The sequence below is a fragment of the Geotrypetes seraphini genome, chromosome 6 (genome assembly GCF_902459505.1).
Source record: "Geotrypetes seraphini chromosome 6, aGeoSer1.1, whole genome shotgun sequence".
In the NCBI taxonomy this organism is placed as follows: Eukaryota; Metazoa; Chordata; class Amphibia; order Gymnophiona; family Dermophiidae; genus Geotrypetes; species Geotrypetes seraphini.
The window spans coordinates 113734192-113752950 of record NC_047089.1 but is presented as its reverse complement, the minus strand read 5'-3'; the positions used below and the strand labels follow the sequence as shown (position 1 = coordinate 113752950).

The 18759-nt window shown below is 48.1% G+C and overlaps 1 protein-coding gene across 1 annotated transcript in view; it reads right to left on the bottom strand.

Moving 5' to 3' along the window:
* The window catches only part of HERC2 (HECT and RLD domain containing E3 ubiquitin protein ligase 2), a 3346202-nt gene that overhangs the window by 867797 nt on the left and 2459646 nt on the right, over nt 1-18759 (bottom strand). Inside the window, 1 exon segment of the mRNA XM_033948978.1 lies at nt 5886-6072. Coding sequence (XP_033804869.1) covers nt 5886-6072 — 187 coding nt within the window.

The following is an 18759-nucleotide window of genomic DNA, read 5'->3' as shown; positions in this document are numbered from 1 at the left end:
CATCTTACTTCAACGTCTAGGGTTCGAAGTGAACTTTCCCAAGTCTCAGTTGTGCCCGGCTCAGTCTCTCCAGTTTATAGGAGCCGTGCTGGACACGGTTCGCCTCCGCTCTTTCCTCCCCCCTCTTCGGCGGGAGGCCTTGCTTCGGTTAGGTCGCCAAGTTTTGAAGCGATCCGTGGTGTCGGCTCAGCGTATGATGATCCTTCTGGGCCACATGGCATCGACGGTCCACGTCACTCCCTTCGCCCGCTTGCATCTGAGGCTTCCTCAGTGGACTCTAGCCTCTCAATGGCGGCAGGATCGCGACCCAGTCTCTTGTCCGATAACAGTGACTCCTTCTTTGAGACGCTCGCTCCGTTGGTGGACCAACTCTTCCAGTCTTTCAGGGGGTTTGCTGTTTCTCGTTCCTCCGTGTCGCAAGGTCCTGACCACGGACTCTTCGGAGTACGCGTGGGGGGCACATCTCGACGGACTGCGAACGCAGGGTCTATGGTCGGCCGAGGACCGTCTTTGTCACATCAATGTGTTGGAGCTTCGTGCCATTTTTCTGGCTGCTCGAGCTTTCTGTCACCTACTGCACGATCAAGTAGTGCTCGTAAGGACGGACAACCAGGTGGCAATGTATTATGTCAACAAGCAAGGGGGGACGGGCTCTTGGCCTCTGTGCCAGGAAGCCCTGCGCCTTTGGGAATGGGCAGTCTCTCAGAACATATTCCTGCGTGCGGTTTACATTCAGGGAGAGAGGAACTGTCTGGCAGACAAACTCAGTCGTCTTCTCCAGCCACACGAGTGGTCGCTGAACTCCCGGGTTCTACGCGAGGTCTTCGACCGCTGGGGGACTCCTCAGGTGGATCTGTTTGCCTCCCCGGAGACTCACAAACTACCCCTCTACTGTTCTCGGATGTACTCCCGGGACCGTCTCGAGGCCGATGCCTTTCTTCTCGACTGGGGGGGGGGAGGTTCCTTTATGCGTTCCCTCCTTTTCCTCTGATCTTGAGAACGCTGGTACATCTCAAATCGACCAGAGCCACTATGATTCTCATTGCACCTCGTTGGCCCAGACAGCACTGGTTCTCCCTGCTTCTTCAACTCAGTGTCAGGGAACCTCTGCTTCTGCCTGTCTTTCCCTCTCTGCTGTCTCAGAGTAGGGGTTCGCTGTTACATCCCAATCTTCAGTCTTTACATCTGACCGCTTGGTTCCTTTCCCCTTGACTTCGGTTCCTGTTTCTCAGTCGGTGAGGGAGATTTTGGAAGCCTCGCGCAAGGCCTCGACTCGGCTTTGTTATTCCCAGAAGTGGACCAGATTTTCATCCTGGTGTTCCTCGAATCATCTGGACCCGAGTTCAGTTCCCGTGTCTTCGGTGCTGGATTATTTGTTGCATCTGTCTAAGTCTGGACTGAAGACGACTTCCATTCGGGTGCATCTCAGTGCCATTGCGGCGTCCCATCGGCATCTCGAGGGTCGATCTCTCTCTCTTCATCCTCTGGTTACTCGTTTCATGAGGGGTCTCGTGAATGTCCATCCTCCTCTGAAACCTCCTCCTGTAGTTTGGGATCTTAATGTGGTCTTAGCTCAAATGATGAAGCCTCCTTTTGAACCTATCGACAAATCTCATCTTAAGTTTCTCACTTGGAAAGTGGTCTTTTTGATTGCACTCACATCCGCTCGTCAGATTAGCGAGCTGCAGGCTTTGGTTGCGGATCCTCCTTTTACTGTGTTTCATCATGACAAGGTGGTTCTTCGCACCCATCCTAAATTTTTGCCTAAAGTTGTGTCTGATTTCCACCTCAATCAGTCCATTGTTCTTCCGGTATTCTTCCCGAAGCCCCACTCTCATCCTGGTGAGGCGGTGCTTCACACGCTTGACTGTAAGAGGGGGTTGGCCTTTTATCTCCAACGTACCAAGTCTCATCGGAAGGTTCCTCAATTATTTTTGTCCTTTGATCCTAATCGGTTGGGACATCCTGTTTCCAAGCGCACCTTGTCCAACTGGTTGGCTGCTTGTATTTCTTTTTGCTACGCTCAGGCTGGTCTCCCGCTCTCGGGTCGAGTCACGGGGCATAAGGTCCGAGCGATGGCAGCTTCGGTTGCTTTCCTCCGATCCACTCCTATGGAGGACATATGTAAAGCTGCCACTTGGTCTTCGGTTCATACGTTCACCTCCCACTACTGTCTGGACACTTTGTCCAGAAGCGACGGCCGGTTTGGCCAGTCGGTGTTACGTAACCTGTTTTCCTGAATTGCCATCCTCCCACCTGCCCTTTTTTGGTTGGCTTGGAGGTCACCCACATGTGAGAATATCATGCCTGCTTGTCCTGGGATAAAGCACAGTTACTTACCGTAACAAGTGTTATCCAGGGACAGCAGGCATATATTCTCACTACCCGCCCTCCTCCCCGGGGATGGCTTCTTTGCTGGATATGGAACTGAGGACCATGAGGTGGGGATGCGCCCTCTAGTGGGCAGGAAGGCTAGCACATGCGTGGTGCAGTGTGCAAACTTGAAACTTCAATCAAATTTGCTTGAAAAGCTGTCCGCGCTGGGGCTCCGTAGATGACATCACCCACATGTGAGAATATATGCCTGCTGTCCCTGGATAACACCTGTTACGGTAAGTAACTGTGCTTTTTTGACAGGCCTGCCTGTCTGTCTTTTTTATTAATTTTTTTCATGGCACAGATATTTTGTGTGTGTTATACATGCAAAATATCTGCCCCATAAAAAAATTTAAAATAATAAAATTTAAAATAATAAAATAATAAAATGTCAAAATAATGTGCCCCCCCCCCCGAAGAAAAAAGCATGTAACAAAGGTAGTAAATCAATCACTGTTTCAAAATCGGCCAGTAATTGGCCAACAGCAATTGAATCGCTACCTTTTAGTGAATCTGGACCTTGGCATCTTTTACATCATCTCTGCAGTTTTTCCTTTTGTTCATTGTTTTAGACACAATACTGCTGTTATGTTGGATTTTTTGCTTGTGTTTGCCATGACTGGTTCTTCAGATCATCCATCTTTTGCTTTATCTCTGACAGTTGCGTACTTGAGCTTGATCCTCAAGAGCCCTAGTGCAATGCGCATAAATGTTGAATTCCAGGCTCATGTTATCCAGACATTCATGCACAGCTTCAATCTTATCCAGCCAGTGTTGGAGCTTTATATCGAGAGCAGCCTCCACAGCAGCTGTCATTTCTGAAATGATCTCCACCATCAATAAAGAGCTTATGGATGAGCTAGGTAGACCATGAGTCTGTCATCTTGGAATCTGTTTAACAATATTTCTCCTTGTCTCTTCATTGGATTCTAGATACCTTATTGTTCTGAGTTGAGGATAATCTGATTGCCTAAACTTCAAGAAGTAAATTCTACAAAGGACACAAAAATTAGGTGCCAAAATAAGGGTACAATTTTGTAATGGCAATTGCACATGAAATTCCTAAAGGCTAGATGTAAATGCTGGCATCTAAAATTGGCAGTTGCACGCTCCTGTTGTATAAACGTGGAGGGGCATAATAAAAAAAAAAAACATCTAAATCCCCTTTTCGCCTAAGTCCTTAAACGTTCAAAGCAGAAGCAGGAAAAGTGTCCATAACCAAAACAAACGTCCTTGTTTTGATTATGGCCTGCCTCTACTAAACGCCCAGATCACCACTACGTCTACAAGTACACTCCCACGATGTCTACACTTTTTGCCCATAATGAACCAAAAAAACGCCTAAGCCCCAAACATCCAACAAAAGGGCTTTTAGGCGAAGGGGGAGCCAGTCCTTCGCCTAAAAGCTGGATTCTGTAACCAGTGTCTGTCAAAAACAACACAGGTTACAGAATCCCCCCCACAATGATCCAGGCAGGAGGGTGCCCAAGCCCTCCTGCCCTGTCGAACCGTGAACCCCCCCCAACAATATCGGGGCAAGAGCCCTGTTGCCCCGTCGAACCGCGACCCCCCCGATGGCATCGGGACAAGAGGGAGCTCAAGCCCTTTTGCCCTGGCAATCGTGCCCCCCCCCCCCCCCGACTCGATATGGCCAGGAGGGAGCCCAAGCTATCCTGGCCCCGGCGATGCCCCCTCCGACACAACGGGCTAGAAGAGAGCCCAAGCTCTCCTGGCCCCGGCGACCTCCCCAACTGGATTGGGACAGGAGGGAGCACAAGCCCTCCTGGCCCCGGCGACCCCCACCCCCTACTACAATATGGACAGGAGGGATACCAGGCCCTCCTGCCCTCGATACAACCCCCCTCCCCCCAACGATCGTCCCCCTGAACCCCCGATCGAACCCCCCCCCCGCCGACCCGCAACCCCCCCCCGGCCGACCCGAGCCCCCCCCCCCCCACCCCCTCCCTTTAACGTTGGCCAGACGGACGGGTGCTAAGCCCGCCCATCCGGCAGGCCAGCCAGGTCCAGAATGGGGCCGGATTGGCCCAGGCGGCAGAAACCCCACCCACAGATGGGGCCTGAGGCGCCTGGGCCAATCAGAATAGGCCCAGGAGCCTTAGGCCCCTCCTGTGGGTGGGGCCTTAGCCACATGGGCCGTTGTATCGGAGGGGGGGTTGCCGGGGCCAGGAGGGCTTGGGCTCCCTCCTGCCCATATTGAGTCAGGGGGGGCACGATCACCGGGGCAAGAGGGCTTGGGCTACCTCTTGCCCCGATATCGTCGGGGGTGCCGTGGGGCAAGAGGGCTTTGGCTCCCTCTTGCCCCGATATCGTCGGGGGGGTTGATGTATCGCGGCAGGAGAGATTGGCCATCTCCCCTGCCGCAATGCGATCACTCCTGTACCCGAACTGCCACTACCCGCGGCAGGAGAGATTGGGCATCTCTCCTACCGCAGGTCGTGGCAGTTCGGGTAGAGGGGTGATCGCATCGTGGTAGGGGAGATGAGGCATTTCTCCTGCTGCGATGGTTGCTGGGCCGCTGAACTGATCGCACCAGCGGCCCCTTTTTCGGCACTTAGACCTGGTTTTACTTCGTCTAAGTCAAAAAGGTCTAAGTGCCGACTAGGCAACCTGTCAACTGTTTTGGTTATATGTGTTGTCCGCCTAGGTGTAGGTCGGCCCACCTTCCGCCCACCGCCCGCCCTTTCCCCTCATCTAAACATGCCTTTTTTCTCTCTGTGCGTCTAGAGGCAGGGGAAAGGCCTAAGCTGGTTTTAGATACGTCTAAAAATCAGCTTTGGTTATGGGTACTTGGACGATCAGGCTTGTTTGTTTTTTTTTTTTTATTATGAACCCCATAGTGCCTAAATGCTGTAGCACTCAAGTATAGTTACTCATGTAATTACAAATTAGTGCTGACTGACACCAATTAATGCCACTTAAAGGCTATTATTTGGTACTTAATGGAAATTTGTGTCCAATTTAATAATTAAGTTAGGTATGCAACTGGCAACTGGCTAGTCAAAAATTTGAGCACCCAACTTTATATTATTTAGGGGTAAGTGTTCCAAAGTCTCAGAGGCTCTTTAAAATGCTGCCAAGATGAGCGATGAGCAAATAAATAGAAGGTTAATATAGGAGTATATAAGAGCTAGGATTTTCATCTATTGCTCTGTCTCATAGCATCATGTGCCCAATGGTTTTAAAGGATGGATTCTCGCCCAGAAATAGCTAAGAAGAAAAAAAAAAAAAAAAATTAAATTGAATCAGGTTGGGCAGACTGGATGGACCATTCGGGTCTTTATCTGCCGTCATCTACTATGTTACTATGTTAGCTACTCTGGCACAGTTATGTAAAATCTTGGTAGATACCTTTATATTTTAGTCACTTGATATAGTTTTGAAAAAAAAACAACAACATTTAGCAGTCAAATATTTTTTCAATACTAATACAACATGCAATTTGCCTTAACATTTCAATTTTTCTGTACTAAAATAAAATCTGTTTGTACCTCTCCTCTCCTATCTTGCCAGGGATTGGGGCTCAGTTTTTCTTCTACATCCAGTCCCATCCCTGTATCTTCCCCACGGTGAGGGCTGAATGTCCCATAACCATCTGATGGGGGAGCAGTTGAAGAAGAAATACATTCCACTGGTGCTATCATACTGGCAGGCATCAATGCTCCAACCACTGCATCTCTAAACCAAAAGAACAGCAACATTTTAGTAAAGAAGTGTATCACAGTTCAGTTGAAAATCTACAAAATTATCTTAACCAGCAGAACTTCAGACACTCTACCCTATTCGATCATCTTTATGAAGTGGTGACAGGTTTTAAATGATTTATTTCACATCTAATTATTTGATATTCTGTCTTTTTCTAATAGAAAGAACAAGCTCCGATCCCGTCTAGGGAGGAGCAAAGCCAAATCGGCCGAAGCCGGAGCGATAGGATGGGAGGGGGGAGGGGGAAGGGAGGAGAAGGGAGGGGCCAATCAACAGAGGAAGCGGGGGGGGATTAGGGGATAGGGGCGAGCGGAAGGGAGGTCGCCCTTTCGTACGGCGATCCCAAGAGAGATGCGGCTTCCCTTCCTCCCACCCTCGACTACAGTCTGTTCCCTCACCTAGGGCGCCTCCGGCTCCCGCGGCGATCAGGTCCTGTGTCCTCTCCTACGGTTGCACACTGGTGTGTGGGACCGCCGCCCGCGGGGTGCCTGCATGGGGGGGTTGGGCCCCTGCCGGGTGGGGAATTGCCGGCCGGTGCAGGCTGTGCCGCGGGTCGCTGGCCCCGACGTGGTCGGGAGGTGGGTTGCGCCTGCTGGGAGATTGTCTTCTGCGGCCCATCTCCGTTGGCTTCGCGGTGCCGCCGCCGTCTCCGGCTGCGCGGCGTGCTGGGAGGTGGGGTGGCTTGGTTTGGGCCGCTCTGCACGCGGCCACTGAGATGGACAGATCCGGTGAGAGTGCCTTCAGCGGCAGCGGCGGCAGGCCGCGAGCTCCCCCGATTTCTGTGCTGTGAAGCCATGCAGCAGCCGGCCGCTCGACTCTCTCCGTCCAATTTGCGCGGAGGGAGGGGGGGCGGCCCGCCCCACCCCGGTTTTTGTCCGCTGCCCTGGTTGCCTTCGCCTCCGTGCCGCCTGCCTCTACAGGTAAAGAAACAAGGTTTGGAATGGAGGATTTGGCTCTGGCAGCTGGACCTTGCCCCTCGCGTTCCGCTCGACCGCTGTGGGGAGGGGAGCCGATCCTGTTGGGGGGGGGCGCTGCTCGCTCGGAGACCGTGGCCACTTGGGGGGCTGTGGGTGGGCCCTGGTCCTCCCTGTGGATCCTCCCTGTGGATCCTGCCAGATCTGGCCACCCACGTGGCCCCTCTCTGCATGAGTTGGTAGAATGGGTGGGCCCTGGTCCTCCCTTTAGATCCGGCACGGAGCAGGCCACTCGCGTAGCCCCTCTCTGCTTGGACCTGGCTAGGGAGTGCTCCATCGGTGGAGGTGCTGTGCTGGTGGCCCGACTGGACTGTGATTTTGTGTGGCGGTTGTGCTATTCATGTGGATAGGCTTGGTTTGGTGTGAATGCTCGGCTGGTCGTGCTGTGGAGCTTCCTTGCTATTGGATGCCATTGAATGCTATGCTATTAGGCAATTATATGCTATTTAATAAAATAATATTAAATGCTATGCTATTAGGCAATTATATGCTATCTACAGCTATTATATGCTATTTAATTAAATGCTATGCTATTAGGCAATTATATGCTATTTAATAAAATGCTATTTAATGCTATGCTATTAGGCAATTATTTGCTATGCTATTAGGCTATTATATGCTATTTAATAAAATGCTATTTAATGCTATGCTATTAGGCTATTATATGCTAGTTAATAAAATGCTATTTGATGCTATGCTATTAGGCAATTATTTGCTATGCTATTAGGCTATTATATGCTATTTAATAAAATGCTATGCTATTAGGCAATTATATGCTATCTACGGCTATTATATGCTATTTAATTAAATGCTATGCTATTAGGCAATAATATGCTATTTAAAGGCTCTTATCTGCTATTAGCTGCCATTATATGCTATTCAGATACCATCATATGCGATACCTACAACTTAGCAGCAATGCGCTCTTTCTCCAACTGGAGTTTCTGATGGCTTGAGTCCTATATTGTATTTTATGCATGATCCCAGAAGGAGGGCTTTACTAATATTAGGGCCTGTCTCGGGTTCCAATCCACGTATGCCTGTACTGACTGTCTTTATTCTTTAGTACTTATTATAGCCATGCCTGCTCAACGTAAGCCACGATCAAAACCAGCACTGCAGAAAAAGCCCACGGCTAAGAGTCAAAGAAAGACTAGGACCACACGCGTCACAACAACAGCGGTGGCTTCTGCGGCCTCAACAGCGGCTTCTGCGGCCTCAACAGCGGCACCGGCTTCTGCGCTTCTACGGCCGCACAACCTCAACAAGAACTGGCCGACTTAATGGCTTTGTTCCAGAGGCAGATAGAGCAACACGGGGTTCAAACAATGCACCAACTCCTAGAAGGGCGGTCGACGTTTGTCCCAGGTGAGCCACCACAAGCTGCTCCAACACCGACACATCCATTCACATAATATGCCCTCACCTCTCACGGGGGAGACCATGCCCTCTGCTAGCGGTCAACCAGGGGACCATGTTACACTAGCACGAAGTATACGGGAGGCACTGTCGCTCTTTGAACAGTCTAGGACTCAACCTCCTTCTGAAGCAAGTAACACATGGCCCTACCCCCTGGGTAGCAGAGAAAAGGGTATTATCACATGTGGGGTAACCACGCTGGCTTTAGGAGTCATAGTATCAATCCCTCTTCAACAAGACTCTTCGTATCCATCGTATCAAATTTTCTCCTCCATTCAGGTATGAGTTCCTCCTTAGCCAGTGAGCAGCAGTAAGACGTAGACCTTACAGCTTTGAGCCCTCATATTAGGCTTCCTCGAGGTTTCTCATTGACCATGGCTGGCCCTTATGACAGGGTGATGCTACGGACAAGGGATGTGTTGACCTCACTTCATGTGTATTTCATATATTAACTGTTTTCGTGCCTCACTTACTCTCTTCATCAGGACACGGCCATGATATCATCATTTCCCACCTTGCTTATGACCTTATTACCTGAGTATGTTTCCATCCTTAGCATGTTGCCAGTGCAGAATGGGACGTAAGACGTAGGCCTTGAGTCCTCATTTGCCTTCCTTGAGTTTTCTCCTCGACCATACCAGACCCTTATACGGGGATGCTACTGACAACAGATGTGGGCGCACCTCTTGTATTAATTGTGTTCTTGCCTCACTCACTCTTCATGACCTACACGGCCAGGCTATCATTTATTGACCACCTTGCTGACGACCTTATTACCAGAGACCTTAACATCACTCACAAGCATCAAGGAGATAGGAACGTGAAGAATCCCTTACTCGGAAGGAGAGTCACCATCTGGGAGGTGAGATCGAACGCCACGTAAGCAGCTCAACACATAGCGTGTGTCTATAATCGGGGAGCGACATAAGGGTTGTTATCGGGGTTTATACCGGATTTAAGGATACATACCGATACAGAATGGAGTTATATCACAGGCGGTACAGTACGATTCGGTGGGAATAGGCCTTGGGTTGTCAGGGTCTACATTCGGGACATTTTGCATGAGGTAAAACTTCATAGTTTATGGATCTTTCCTTTGGCTAAGCCTCAATGGTATTGTGATTTGTAGCTGCAGAGACATTTGGTCAAGAGGCTGTTTTTGTTGCTTTTGTGATTGTGATGGGACATGCCGCGGGTCTCAAAATAGTACCTGAGGGGCCGCATGTGGCCCCCGGGCCACAAGTTTGAGACCACTGCTCAAGATCTTGCTCACCCTAGAGTGGTAGAAAACTCAGTGATCTACATTCGGTTATTCGGGCAAAACCAGGGATCTACATTCCGTTTATACATCAGTGTTCGGGATGGATGCTGCCTCGATTTTGTGTCGACAGGACCACATGGAATGCTGAAGGCCCTTCATACTTACGTTTTACATTACGGAGTTTACCTTAGGGTTTACAACACTTCAAGAAATGCTGAATGACCTTCACAATTAGGGTTTACATTTCCTCAAGTACCTGATGGCTTGCGACATTAGGTCCCAGTATTTACTGGTCCCATATTCCTGTATTATTGGATTGATGGGATAATGAGGGTTATAGGTACAGGGTTATAGGTACATGAGTACAAGGCACCTTGGGTATGAGTTCAACAGTCCATTATGCTCTTCGGTACATTGCCTGTGGAGGTTCCTCAGTACACTGCTGGGGATATGCTCATCAGTACGTTGGATATGTTCATCAGAATGTTTGGTTTGGGGAAGTTCATCACTTATGTTCTTATATGCTTATCAGTATATTATGCTATTTCGTACATTACTTGTGGAAGTTCCATATGTTTCATCAGAATGCTTATCAGGGCAGTGGCTTGGGGAAGTACAGCTGTATATGCTTATCATTGCTTTGAATGCTCATCAGTACTCTAATCAGTACACTGGGCTGGTGAAGTTCAACAGGATATGCTCATCAGTACATTGGATATGCTCTTCCGTCCACCCCAGCGACCATTGTACAGTTAGGCAATAAAAGGTAGATCCGATTCTTTATCCTCAGCCTGCAGGCTTTCCCATGCTACCTTATTGTTTATCCTCAGCAGCAGCAGGCTTCCCCACACGACCTTATGTGCTCCAATTGTTTGTCCTCATCCAGCAGGCTTCCCCACACTACCTTATCTGGTCCGATTGTTTATCCTCAGCCAGCAGGCTTCCCCACACTACCTTATCTGGTCCGATGGTTTATCCTCAGCCAGCAGGCTTCCCCACACGACCTTATGTGCTCCAATTGTTTGTCCTCATCCAGCAGGCTTCCCCACACTACCTTATCTGGTCCGATTGTTTATCCTCAGCCAGCAGGCTTCCCCACACTACCTTATCTGGTCCGATGGTTTATCCTCAGCCAGCAGGCTTCCCCACACGACCTTATGTGCTCCAATTGTTTGTCCTCATCCAGCAGGCTTCCCCACACTACCTTTTCTGGTCCGATTGTTTATCCTCAGCCAGCAGGCTTCCCTGCACGACCTTATGTACTCCGATTGTTTATCGGCTTCCCCAGCAGCCAGCAGGCTTCCCCACGCTACCTTAATAATAATAACTTTATTTTGGTATACCGCATTGTGGTCCGATGGTTTATCCTCTGCCAGCAGGCTTCCCCACACTACCTTAATAATAATAATAATAATAACTTTATTTTGTATACCGCATTGTGGTCCGTTGGTTTATCCTCTGCCAGCAGGCTTCCCCACACTACCTTATTGTTATCCTCAGCCAGCAGGCTTCCCCACGCTACCCTATTGTTTATCCTCATCCAGCAGTCTTCCCAACACTACCTCAGGCTCCCACACTACCTTATACGGATGGCTTCCCAACACTACCTTATCTGGTCCGATTGTTTTACTCAGCCAGCAGGCTTCCCCACGCTACCTTACCTGGTCACATCTTATACAATTTATACCCAGTTAGTAGGCAAAGCTCCGAGCTCTCACACAGCCTTGGAGATAACTCGCAATAGACCGATTGTTTATCCTGAGCCAGCAGGCTCCCCCACAGTACCTTATTGTAGTCCCATATATACCCTGCCGTGGAGATAACTTGCAAGAAACGCAATACGTACTGGGCAAAATTTATGCCTGCATGCAATAGGACAGCTGTCTGCGTCGGTACCGCTCCGACACTGCTCTGGATATATTCACCAGTTCAATACAGGATGTTGTCATTGAGGCTATGTGAACCTGCGGGGCCGCAGCCATGACACTTGGGGGGAACCCGCAATTAGCAAGGTTTCGCTATCACAGGTAGTGGCAGGTAAGCACAGCATATGGATAGAAGGCATACATCTTTACTGTGGTTAAGACATGGGGCACGTCGCCTTGCTTGGACAGCAGGGAGGCCAGGCCATGATCTTCACACCTACGTACCGCTGACGAGGGGACACCTCCTTGAACGGGAAGGGTCCGGTGAGCCGGGGTTGCTTGTACGGCACCCCACATTGTGCGGGGATAGAGAGGCATATGCTGTGCGCCTGATCATCGGTTGGTTATATGTTGCCTGGTGATGTACCTTGTGTGTTATGCCATTGTCAGAAGTGCGGTTACAGTGTACAGGTCATCACCGTTCATGCTTGATTATGTTCAGTTGATAACAGTTGGATGTAATTGTGCTGTTATGGCTGCGGCCAAATAAATTCCACATGAGTCGATAAATGCCTGAGTGTCATCATTGTTCCATGTTAGTCCATGAGGGGTAAGAGCTACAGTGCTGAGTGCACGATTTGAGAACAAGCTCCGATCCCGTCTAGGGAGGAGCAAGGCCAAATCGGCCGAAGCCGGAGCGATAGGATGGGAGGGGGGAGGGGGAAGGGAGGAGAAGGGAGGGGCCAATCAACAGAGGAAGCGGGGGGGGGGTTATGGGATAGGGGTGAGCGGAAGGGAGGTCGCCCTTTCGTACGGCGATCCCAAGAGAGATGCGGCTTCCCTCCCGCCCACCCTTCACTACTGTCGCAGCCAGGCTGGCAGGTAAGCACAGCATATGGATAGAAGGTATACATCTTTACTGTGGTTAAGACATGGGGCACGTCGCCTTGCTTGGACGGCAGGGAGGCCAGGCCATGATCTTCACACCTACGTACCGCTGTCGAGGGGACACCTCCTTGAACAGGAAGGGTCCGGTGAGCCGGGGTTGCTTGTACGGCACCCCACATTGTGCGGGGATAGAGAGGCATATGCTGTGCGCCTGATCAACGGTTGGTTATATGTTGCCTGGTGATGTACCTTGTGTGTTATGCCATTGTCAGAAGTGCGGTTACAGTGTACAGGTCATCACCGTTCATGCTTGATTATTATGTTCAGTTGATAACAGTTGGATGTAATTGTGCTGTTATGGCTGCGGCCAAATAAATTCCACACGAGTCGATAAATGCCTGAGTGTCATCATTGTTCCATGTTAGTCCATGAGGGGTAAGAGCTACAGTGCTGAGTGCACGATTTGAGCAAAAGGTGAATTACATAAAAGATATGATGTACTTTATTCAAGAAAATAACATATATAAATCAGATGTAAATACTTTCTCCCCATACTCAAAGTGATTTAAGCAGACAGGAAAGTCTCTGGTCTATCTAAATTGTTCCTAGCAGGTAAGGAACAGAAGAGAGGATAGTGTTGGGGAGAAGCCAGCAGTTATAGGGGTGTCATCAATATTCAGTACCAGCACCCATAATAGCTAAGTGGGTGAATTTAGGACAGCAGTATATCAATCCATGACCATAACAGTGATACTACTACTACTACGAGGCTGCCACTAGACTTGCAGCAGCCATTTTGCTGAGACAGTGGCTAGAAGCAGGATTAAGTGGGGTTCGCTCCTGCACCCACCCACCAACACTGGACCACCAGGGATTCCAGGAAGGCCCAAGGGGGTGGGAGAGAGGGTGCAACCTGTGCCATGTAGGGGGGATCAGGGGGAGCTGTTTCAGGTGGGAGAAAGGAATTTCTCCAGGGGAGTGGTACATAAGAACATAAGCAGTGCCTCCGCCGGGTCAGACCACAGGTCCATCCTGCCCAGCAGTCCGCTCCCGCGGCGGCCCAAACAGGTCACGACCTGTCAGAATCATCAGAAGGGGCTCCCTTGCCACCTTGGCTTCCCATTTAAGTCCTGCCTTCCTATCGAAGCCCTAGCCCTCCGGTCTTTCACATGCACGACCTGGTTGGTTTTTACTCATTACCTGGTTAACTTTCTATACTTGTGTTACATCCCAGCTCCTCCTTCAGTATCCCTTGATCCCTTTATCCCTCAGGAATCCGTCCAATCCCTGTTTGAATCCCTGGACCGTACTCTGCCTGATCACTTCCTCCGGTAATGCATTCCAAGTGTCCACGACCCTCTGGGTGAAAAAAAACTTCCTTGCGTTTGTTTTGAACCTATCTCCCTTCAGTTTCTCAGAATGCCCCCTCGTATTAGCTGTCCCCTTCAGTCTGAAGAATCTGTCCCTATCCACCCTCTCTATGCCCCTCATGATCTTGAAGGTTTCTATCATATCTCCCCTGAGCCTCCTTTTCTCCAGAGAGAAGAGCCCCAGCCTATCCAGCCTCTCGGCGTATGGGCAGTGTTCCAGCCCTCTTACCATTCTCGTTGCTCTCCTTTGGACTCTTTCAAGTACCGCCATGTCCTTCTTGAGGTGCGGCGACCAATACTGAACGCAGTATTCCAGATGTGGGCGCACCATCGCTCGATACAGTGGCATGATGACTTCCTGTGTTCTGGTTGTTATGCCCTTCTTTATGATGCCCAGCATCCTGTTGGCTTTTTTCGAGGCTGCCGCGCACTGTGCAGATGGCTTCAGTGATGCATCCACCAGCACACCCAAGTCTCTCTCGAGTCTGCTGTCTCCCAACAATACCCCCCCCAATTTGTAGCTGAACAACGGGTTCTTTTTCCCTATATGCATGACCTTGCATTTGTCCACGTTGAAGCGCATTTGCCATTTGTTTGCCCAGTCTTCCAGCTTGTCCAGGTCCCTTTGCAGGTCCTCACACTCCTCCCTGGTCTTAACTCTGCCGCACAGTTTGGTATCGTCTGCGAATTTTATAACCTCACACTTTACCTCCCTTTCCAGGTCATTGATGAATATATTAAAGAGTAACGGCCCCAGCACCGATCCCTGTGGCACACCGCTCGTGACTCCCCGCCAGTCAGAATATTGACCCTTTACTCCGACCCTCTGCAGTCTACCTGACAACCAGTGCTTGATCCATCTGTGCACATCCCCTCCCACCCCGTGGCTCCACAGCTTCTTAAGTAGCCTTTCATGTGGCACCTTGTCGAAAGCCTTTTGAAAATCGAGGTAAATGATGTCTATGGGCATAGTAAGATGAATTGGAAAGTACAAACATTTGAAAATGTTATGCTGTGTCTGGCCCGATATTCAGCTGGGGCCTGCATAAATGTCTGAATATCAGCCAAGACCCACACAAGCTCCAGCCGTCAAGCCACATAAAATTAGCACTTGATTTTTTTTTTGGTAAATCTTTATTGATTTTCAAAACTTTGACAGCATAATACAAATGATCTTGTCAGAAAAGCTGCACAAAAACACACTATTAACTAAATATTTTTATATTAACAATCATTTCCTCCCTTCCTTAACTTATTATTTAAACAACTAGAAGGGCATAATAAAAAAAACCATCTAGGTCCCCTTTTGGACTAAAGCCTTAAACGTTGAGACCTCAGGAAGGAACCTAGTGATCAAAACATTATTAGAGGTGCTGTAGAGCAGGGGTGACCAAAAGTCGATCGCGAAGGCAACCTGAGTATATCGCGTTGCCATCGCGTTCTACTTGTTTCCTGACTCAGAAGCAATGAGTCGACCCAACTTCCCCCACCCAACGTCAATTCTGACGTAAGAGAGGAAGTTCCAGGCCAACCAATCGCTGCCTGGCTGGCCTGGAACTTCCTTTCCGACTTCAGAAATGACACCAGGGAGAGAAAATCTGGTCAGTCCAATGCTTCTGTATGAGGTAGCAGGGAGAGCTTGGGGCGGCATTGATTTGGAGGATTGTTCCCCGATGGCGGTGGCAGTGGCTTGGGAGCAGGCAGGGATACAGAAAGAAGGAAGAGTAGGGAGACAGAAAGAAAGAAGGGAAAAAGAAAGAAAGCAAGGGGGCAGGGAGAGAGAAAGACAGACATAAAGAAAGAGGGGTAGGGAGACAGAAAGAAAGAGGGGACAGGAAGACAGAAAGAAAGAGGGGACAGGAAGACAAAAAGAAAGAGGGCATGGAGAAAGACAGACAGAAAGAAAGGGAGCAGGGAAATAGAAAGAAAGGGGAGGGGGACAGGGAGAGATAATCTCCATATAGCTTTTCCCAATGTAACGTTCTGCATTAGAGGGTTAGTTATTGTTATTCTTTCTTTTCTCTTTTTAAATAGTGATTGCTAAAAGGAAAGAATACGACCTTTATTATAATACATCTCCTGATGAAGCTCCTAACAGAGTGAAAAGGAGATCTCCGTTGAGCGCAAGACCATTAACAGCTTTCCAATGTAATCAAACAAATTGCCAGTGCTTTTGTCTCAGCAGTGCTATATAAGCTAAGTATCAAGTGCTTTATTTGATAATTAAGCCTGGATAAACAACTAGCGGTACTATTTTGAGAGGTGGCTGACCGATTTCCATCACTATAGGTATTAGGTGAAATATGATAAAACAAAAGATTCATAAATACAAAAAAGAGTGTTTAAAATAAAGGCAATTAAGACCAGTGATAGTTCATGACTGGCTGTCTGGGTAGGTTGATTTCCAAATCCAGATACCTGTGAACACTTAAGGTCTTTCATCCTAAAAATACATCAAACCTCATAATATTACATATGTAGGTTAGTAGTATAATGGGTACACCTCATGTCAAAATGATTGACAGCTGTCAGAGATAAGGATCGATCAATCAGCGTTCACTTCCGTGTTAAGCCCCACCTACACCACGCCCCCACCCATTGCCCCACCCCACTCTCCGCCCATGCCCCGCCCCTCCCATATGAATGAATGGTGGTAGCCATGCCCAACAAAAGCAGCTGTCACCTAACAGGGCTCTGTTAAAAAGGCAGAGCTATGAAATAATCTTTATTGAAACAAATTTATTATGATCCATACGCGGCAGGAAGCTATGGAGGCATTAACCCTCTACTTCAAGCGGCTAAAAAGAGTGATATAACAGTCCGGAGAAAAGATGTGGTGGATTGGGTCACCAGTCAAAACGCATACAATTTACACAGACCGGCTAGAATCCATTTTAAAAGAAATAAAACAATTGTGTCGGAAGTTGACAGACAGTGGCAAAGTGACTTAGTCGACATGTCAGCCTTTACCCGTTATAACAATGGTTACAAATACATCTTAACGGTAATAGATATCCTGTCAAAATATGCATGGGTCGTGAGTTTAAAAACAAAAAACGGTCACGAAGTTACCAAAGCCTTTGAAACAATATTTAATTTAGGGCGTACACCTGAAAAACTTCAAACAGACAAGGGTAAAGAATTTTTAAATAAGAATTTATTAAAACAAAAAGGTGTTAGCCATTTTTTGACCCATAATGATGTTAAAGCAGCTGTAGTGGAAAGATTTAACAGGACTTTAAAATCCAAAATGTGGAGATATTTTACAGTCCATAATGATAATAATAATAATAATAATAATAATTTATTCTTATATACCGCCATACCCAGTGAGTTCTAGGCGGTTTACATCAGTTAGATTAGGATCCGCGTTGACAGCAGATTTACAGCAATTTATCGGCTATATAACAAATTTAACCAAACTTGATAGAGGAGGGAGGGGGAATGGGGGAGGTCGGGAAAGGAGCAGCTATCGTAGAGGAGGGTAAGATCAAGGGGCAAATTGGGGGGGCGAAGAGTAAAGAAGAATGGGGGTTCCTTAGGGGTCATGTTCACTAAAAAGGTAAGTTTTAAGTGATTTTCTGAAGCCGAGGTAAGTGGGGGCCTCGAGAATCATTTGGGCAAGCCATGAGTTCAGCTTGGCTGCTTGGAAGGCGAAGGTTTTGTCTAGGAATCTTTTGAGGTGACAAAGTTTTAGCGAGGGGAAGGCAATGATGTTAATGATGTTAAAGCAGCTGTTGTGGAAAGATTTAACAGGACTTTACAGCTCATTGGTTCATCCTTCTTGATAAAGTCAAGGGGGGAGAGGGAGGAGGTGTGTTTAAACCTGTCCCGGCCCCCCTGGTGTTGTCATAATGACGTATGTCTTAGATCTTTAACAGCTGTTAACATCAGAAATAAAAAGTTCTCACAGCTGTTAGCAACAGAAATAAAGGTTCTCAAGCCGTGAAACAAAATGACTGTCACGAAGGCTCGCAGATTGAGTTACTTTCTTAAAGATCGTGATGTAGAAAAAGAGGGTTACCCGAAGACAGAAAAACTGTACGAATCAGACAAAGAAAACATGGACCCATTTAACACGCAGGTAACTGAAAAAAGGCCTACCAAGAGGCCTCGTAACTTTCTTAAAGACTGTAATGCAGAGAAAGAGGGTTACCCACCGGCTGAAAAACCGATTGACGCGACAGCAGATACCGGGGAGCATACGCACAAATTAACAGATTCTGAAATACAAGAGTTTCCAGATGCTCAAAAGCTATATGATTCGGACACAGAAAATGAAGATGTAGGCTATGAACTACCAGAGGATAACAGACATGTTGGAAAAGCCAGGATCTTCCACTGTAAGAGAGAGACACACACACACTTTTTATTACCAGGGGTTGTTGAAGGGTTTATGAAGCTGAATATGTTCGTGTGTTTTAAAAAGGAAAATTTATTTCTGTATGTTTGTTTTTTTGTAGGGAAGTGGCGGATCTTCACGATCACAGAAACCTGTGGACAAGGTGTACATACCGATGATAAATCTATCACGTTTGTGTTTTTTCTGCTCGTTTCAAAGAGAACCAGCGGTGCATGAGCGTAAACCTGAAGATTCTTGTGATTATGGTCTATGGACCGGCATAGGCCTTTCCAAAACACCAACAGAACTTAAATCAGTTATAAAGGTAGCTGTATACTGCATTCTAAATAAATGTCTGCAAGACGTGAAGGATGAAGATTGTGGAGCCTGCTTAATACGTGCTGGTGGGCAAAAACACCACGATTGCTTGATATGGGGACATAAGGAAATACGGCAGAAACTCAAAAAAATTTGTGACATGCTATGCCTAGGACGTGTGGTAAATGTAGTCACTTTTGTAGGCTATAAAATGAAAATATTG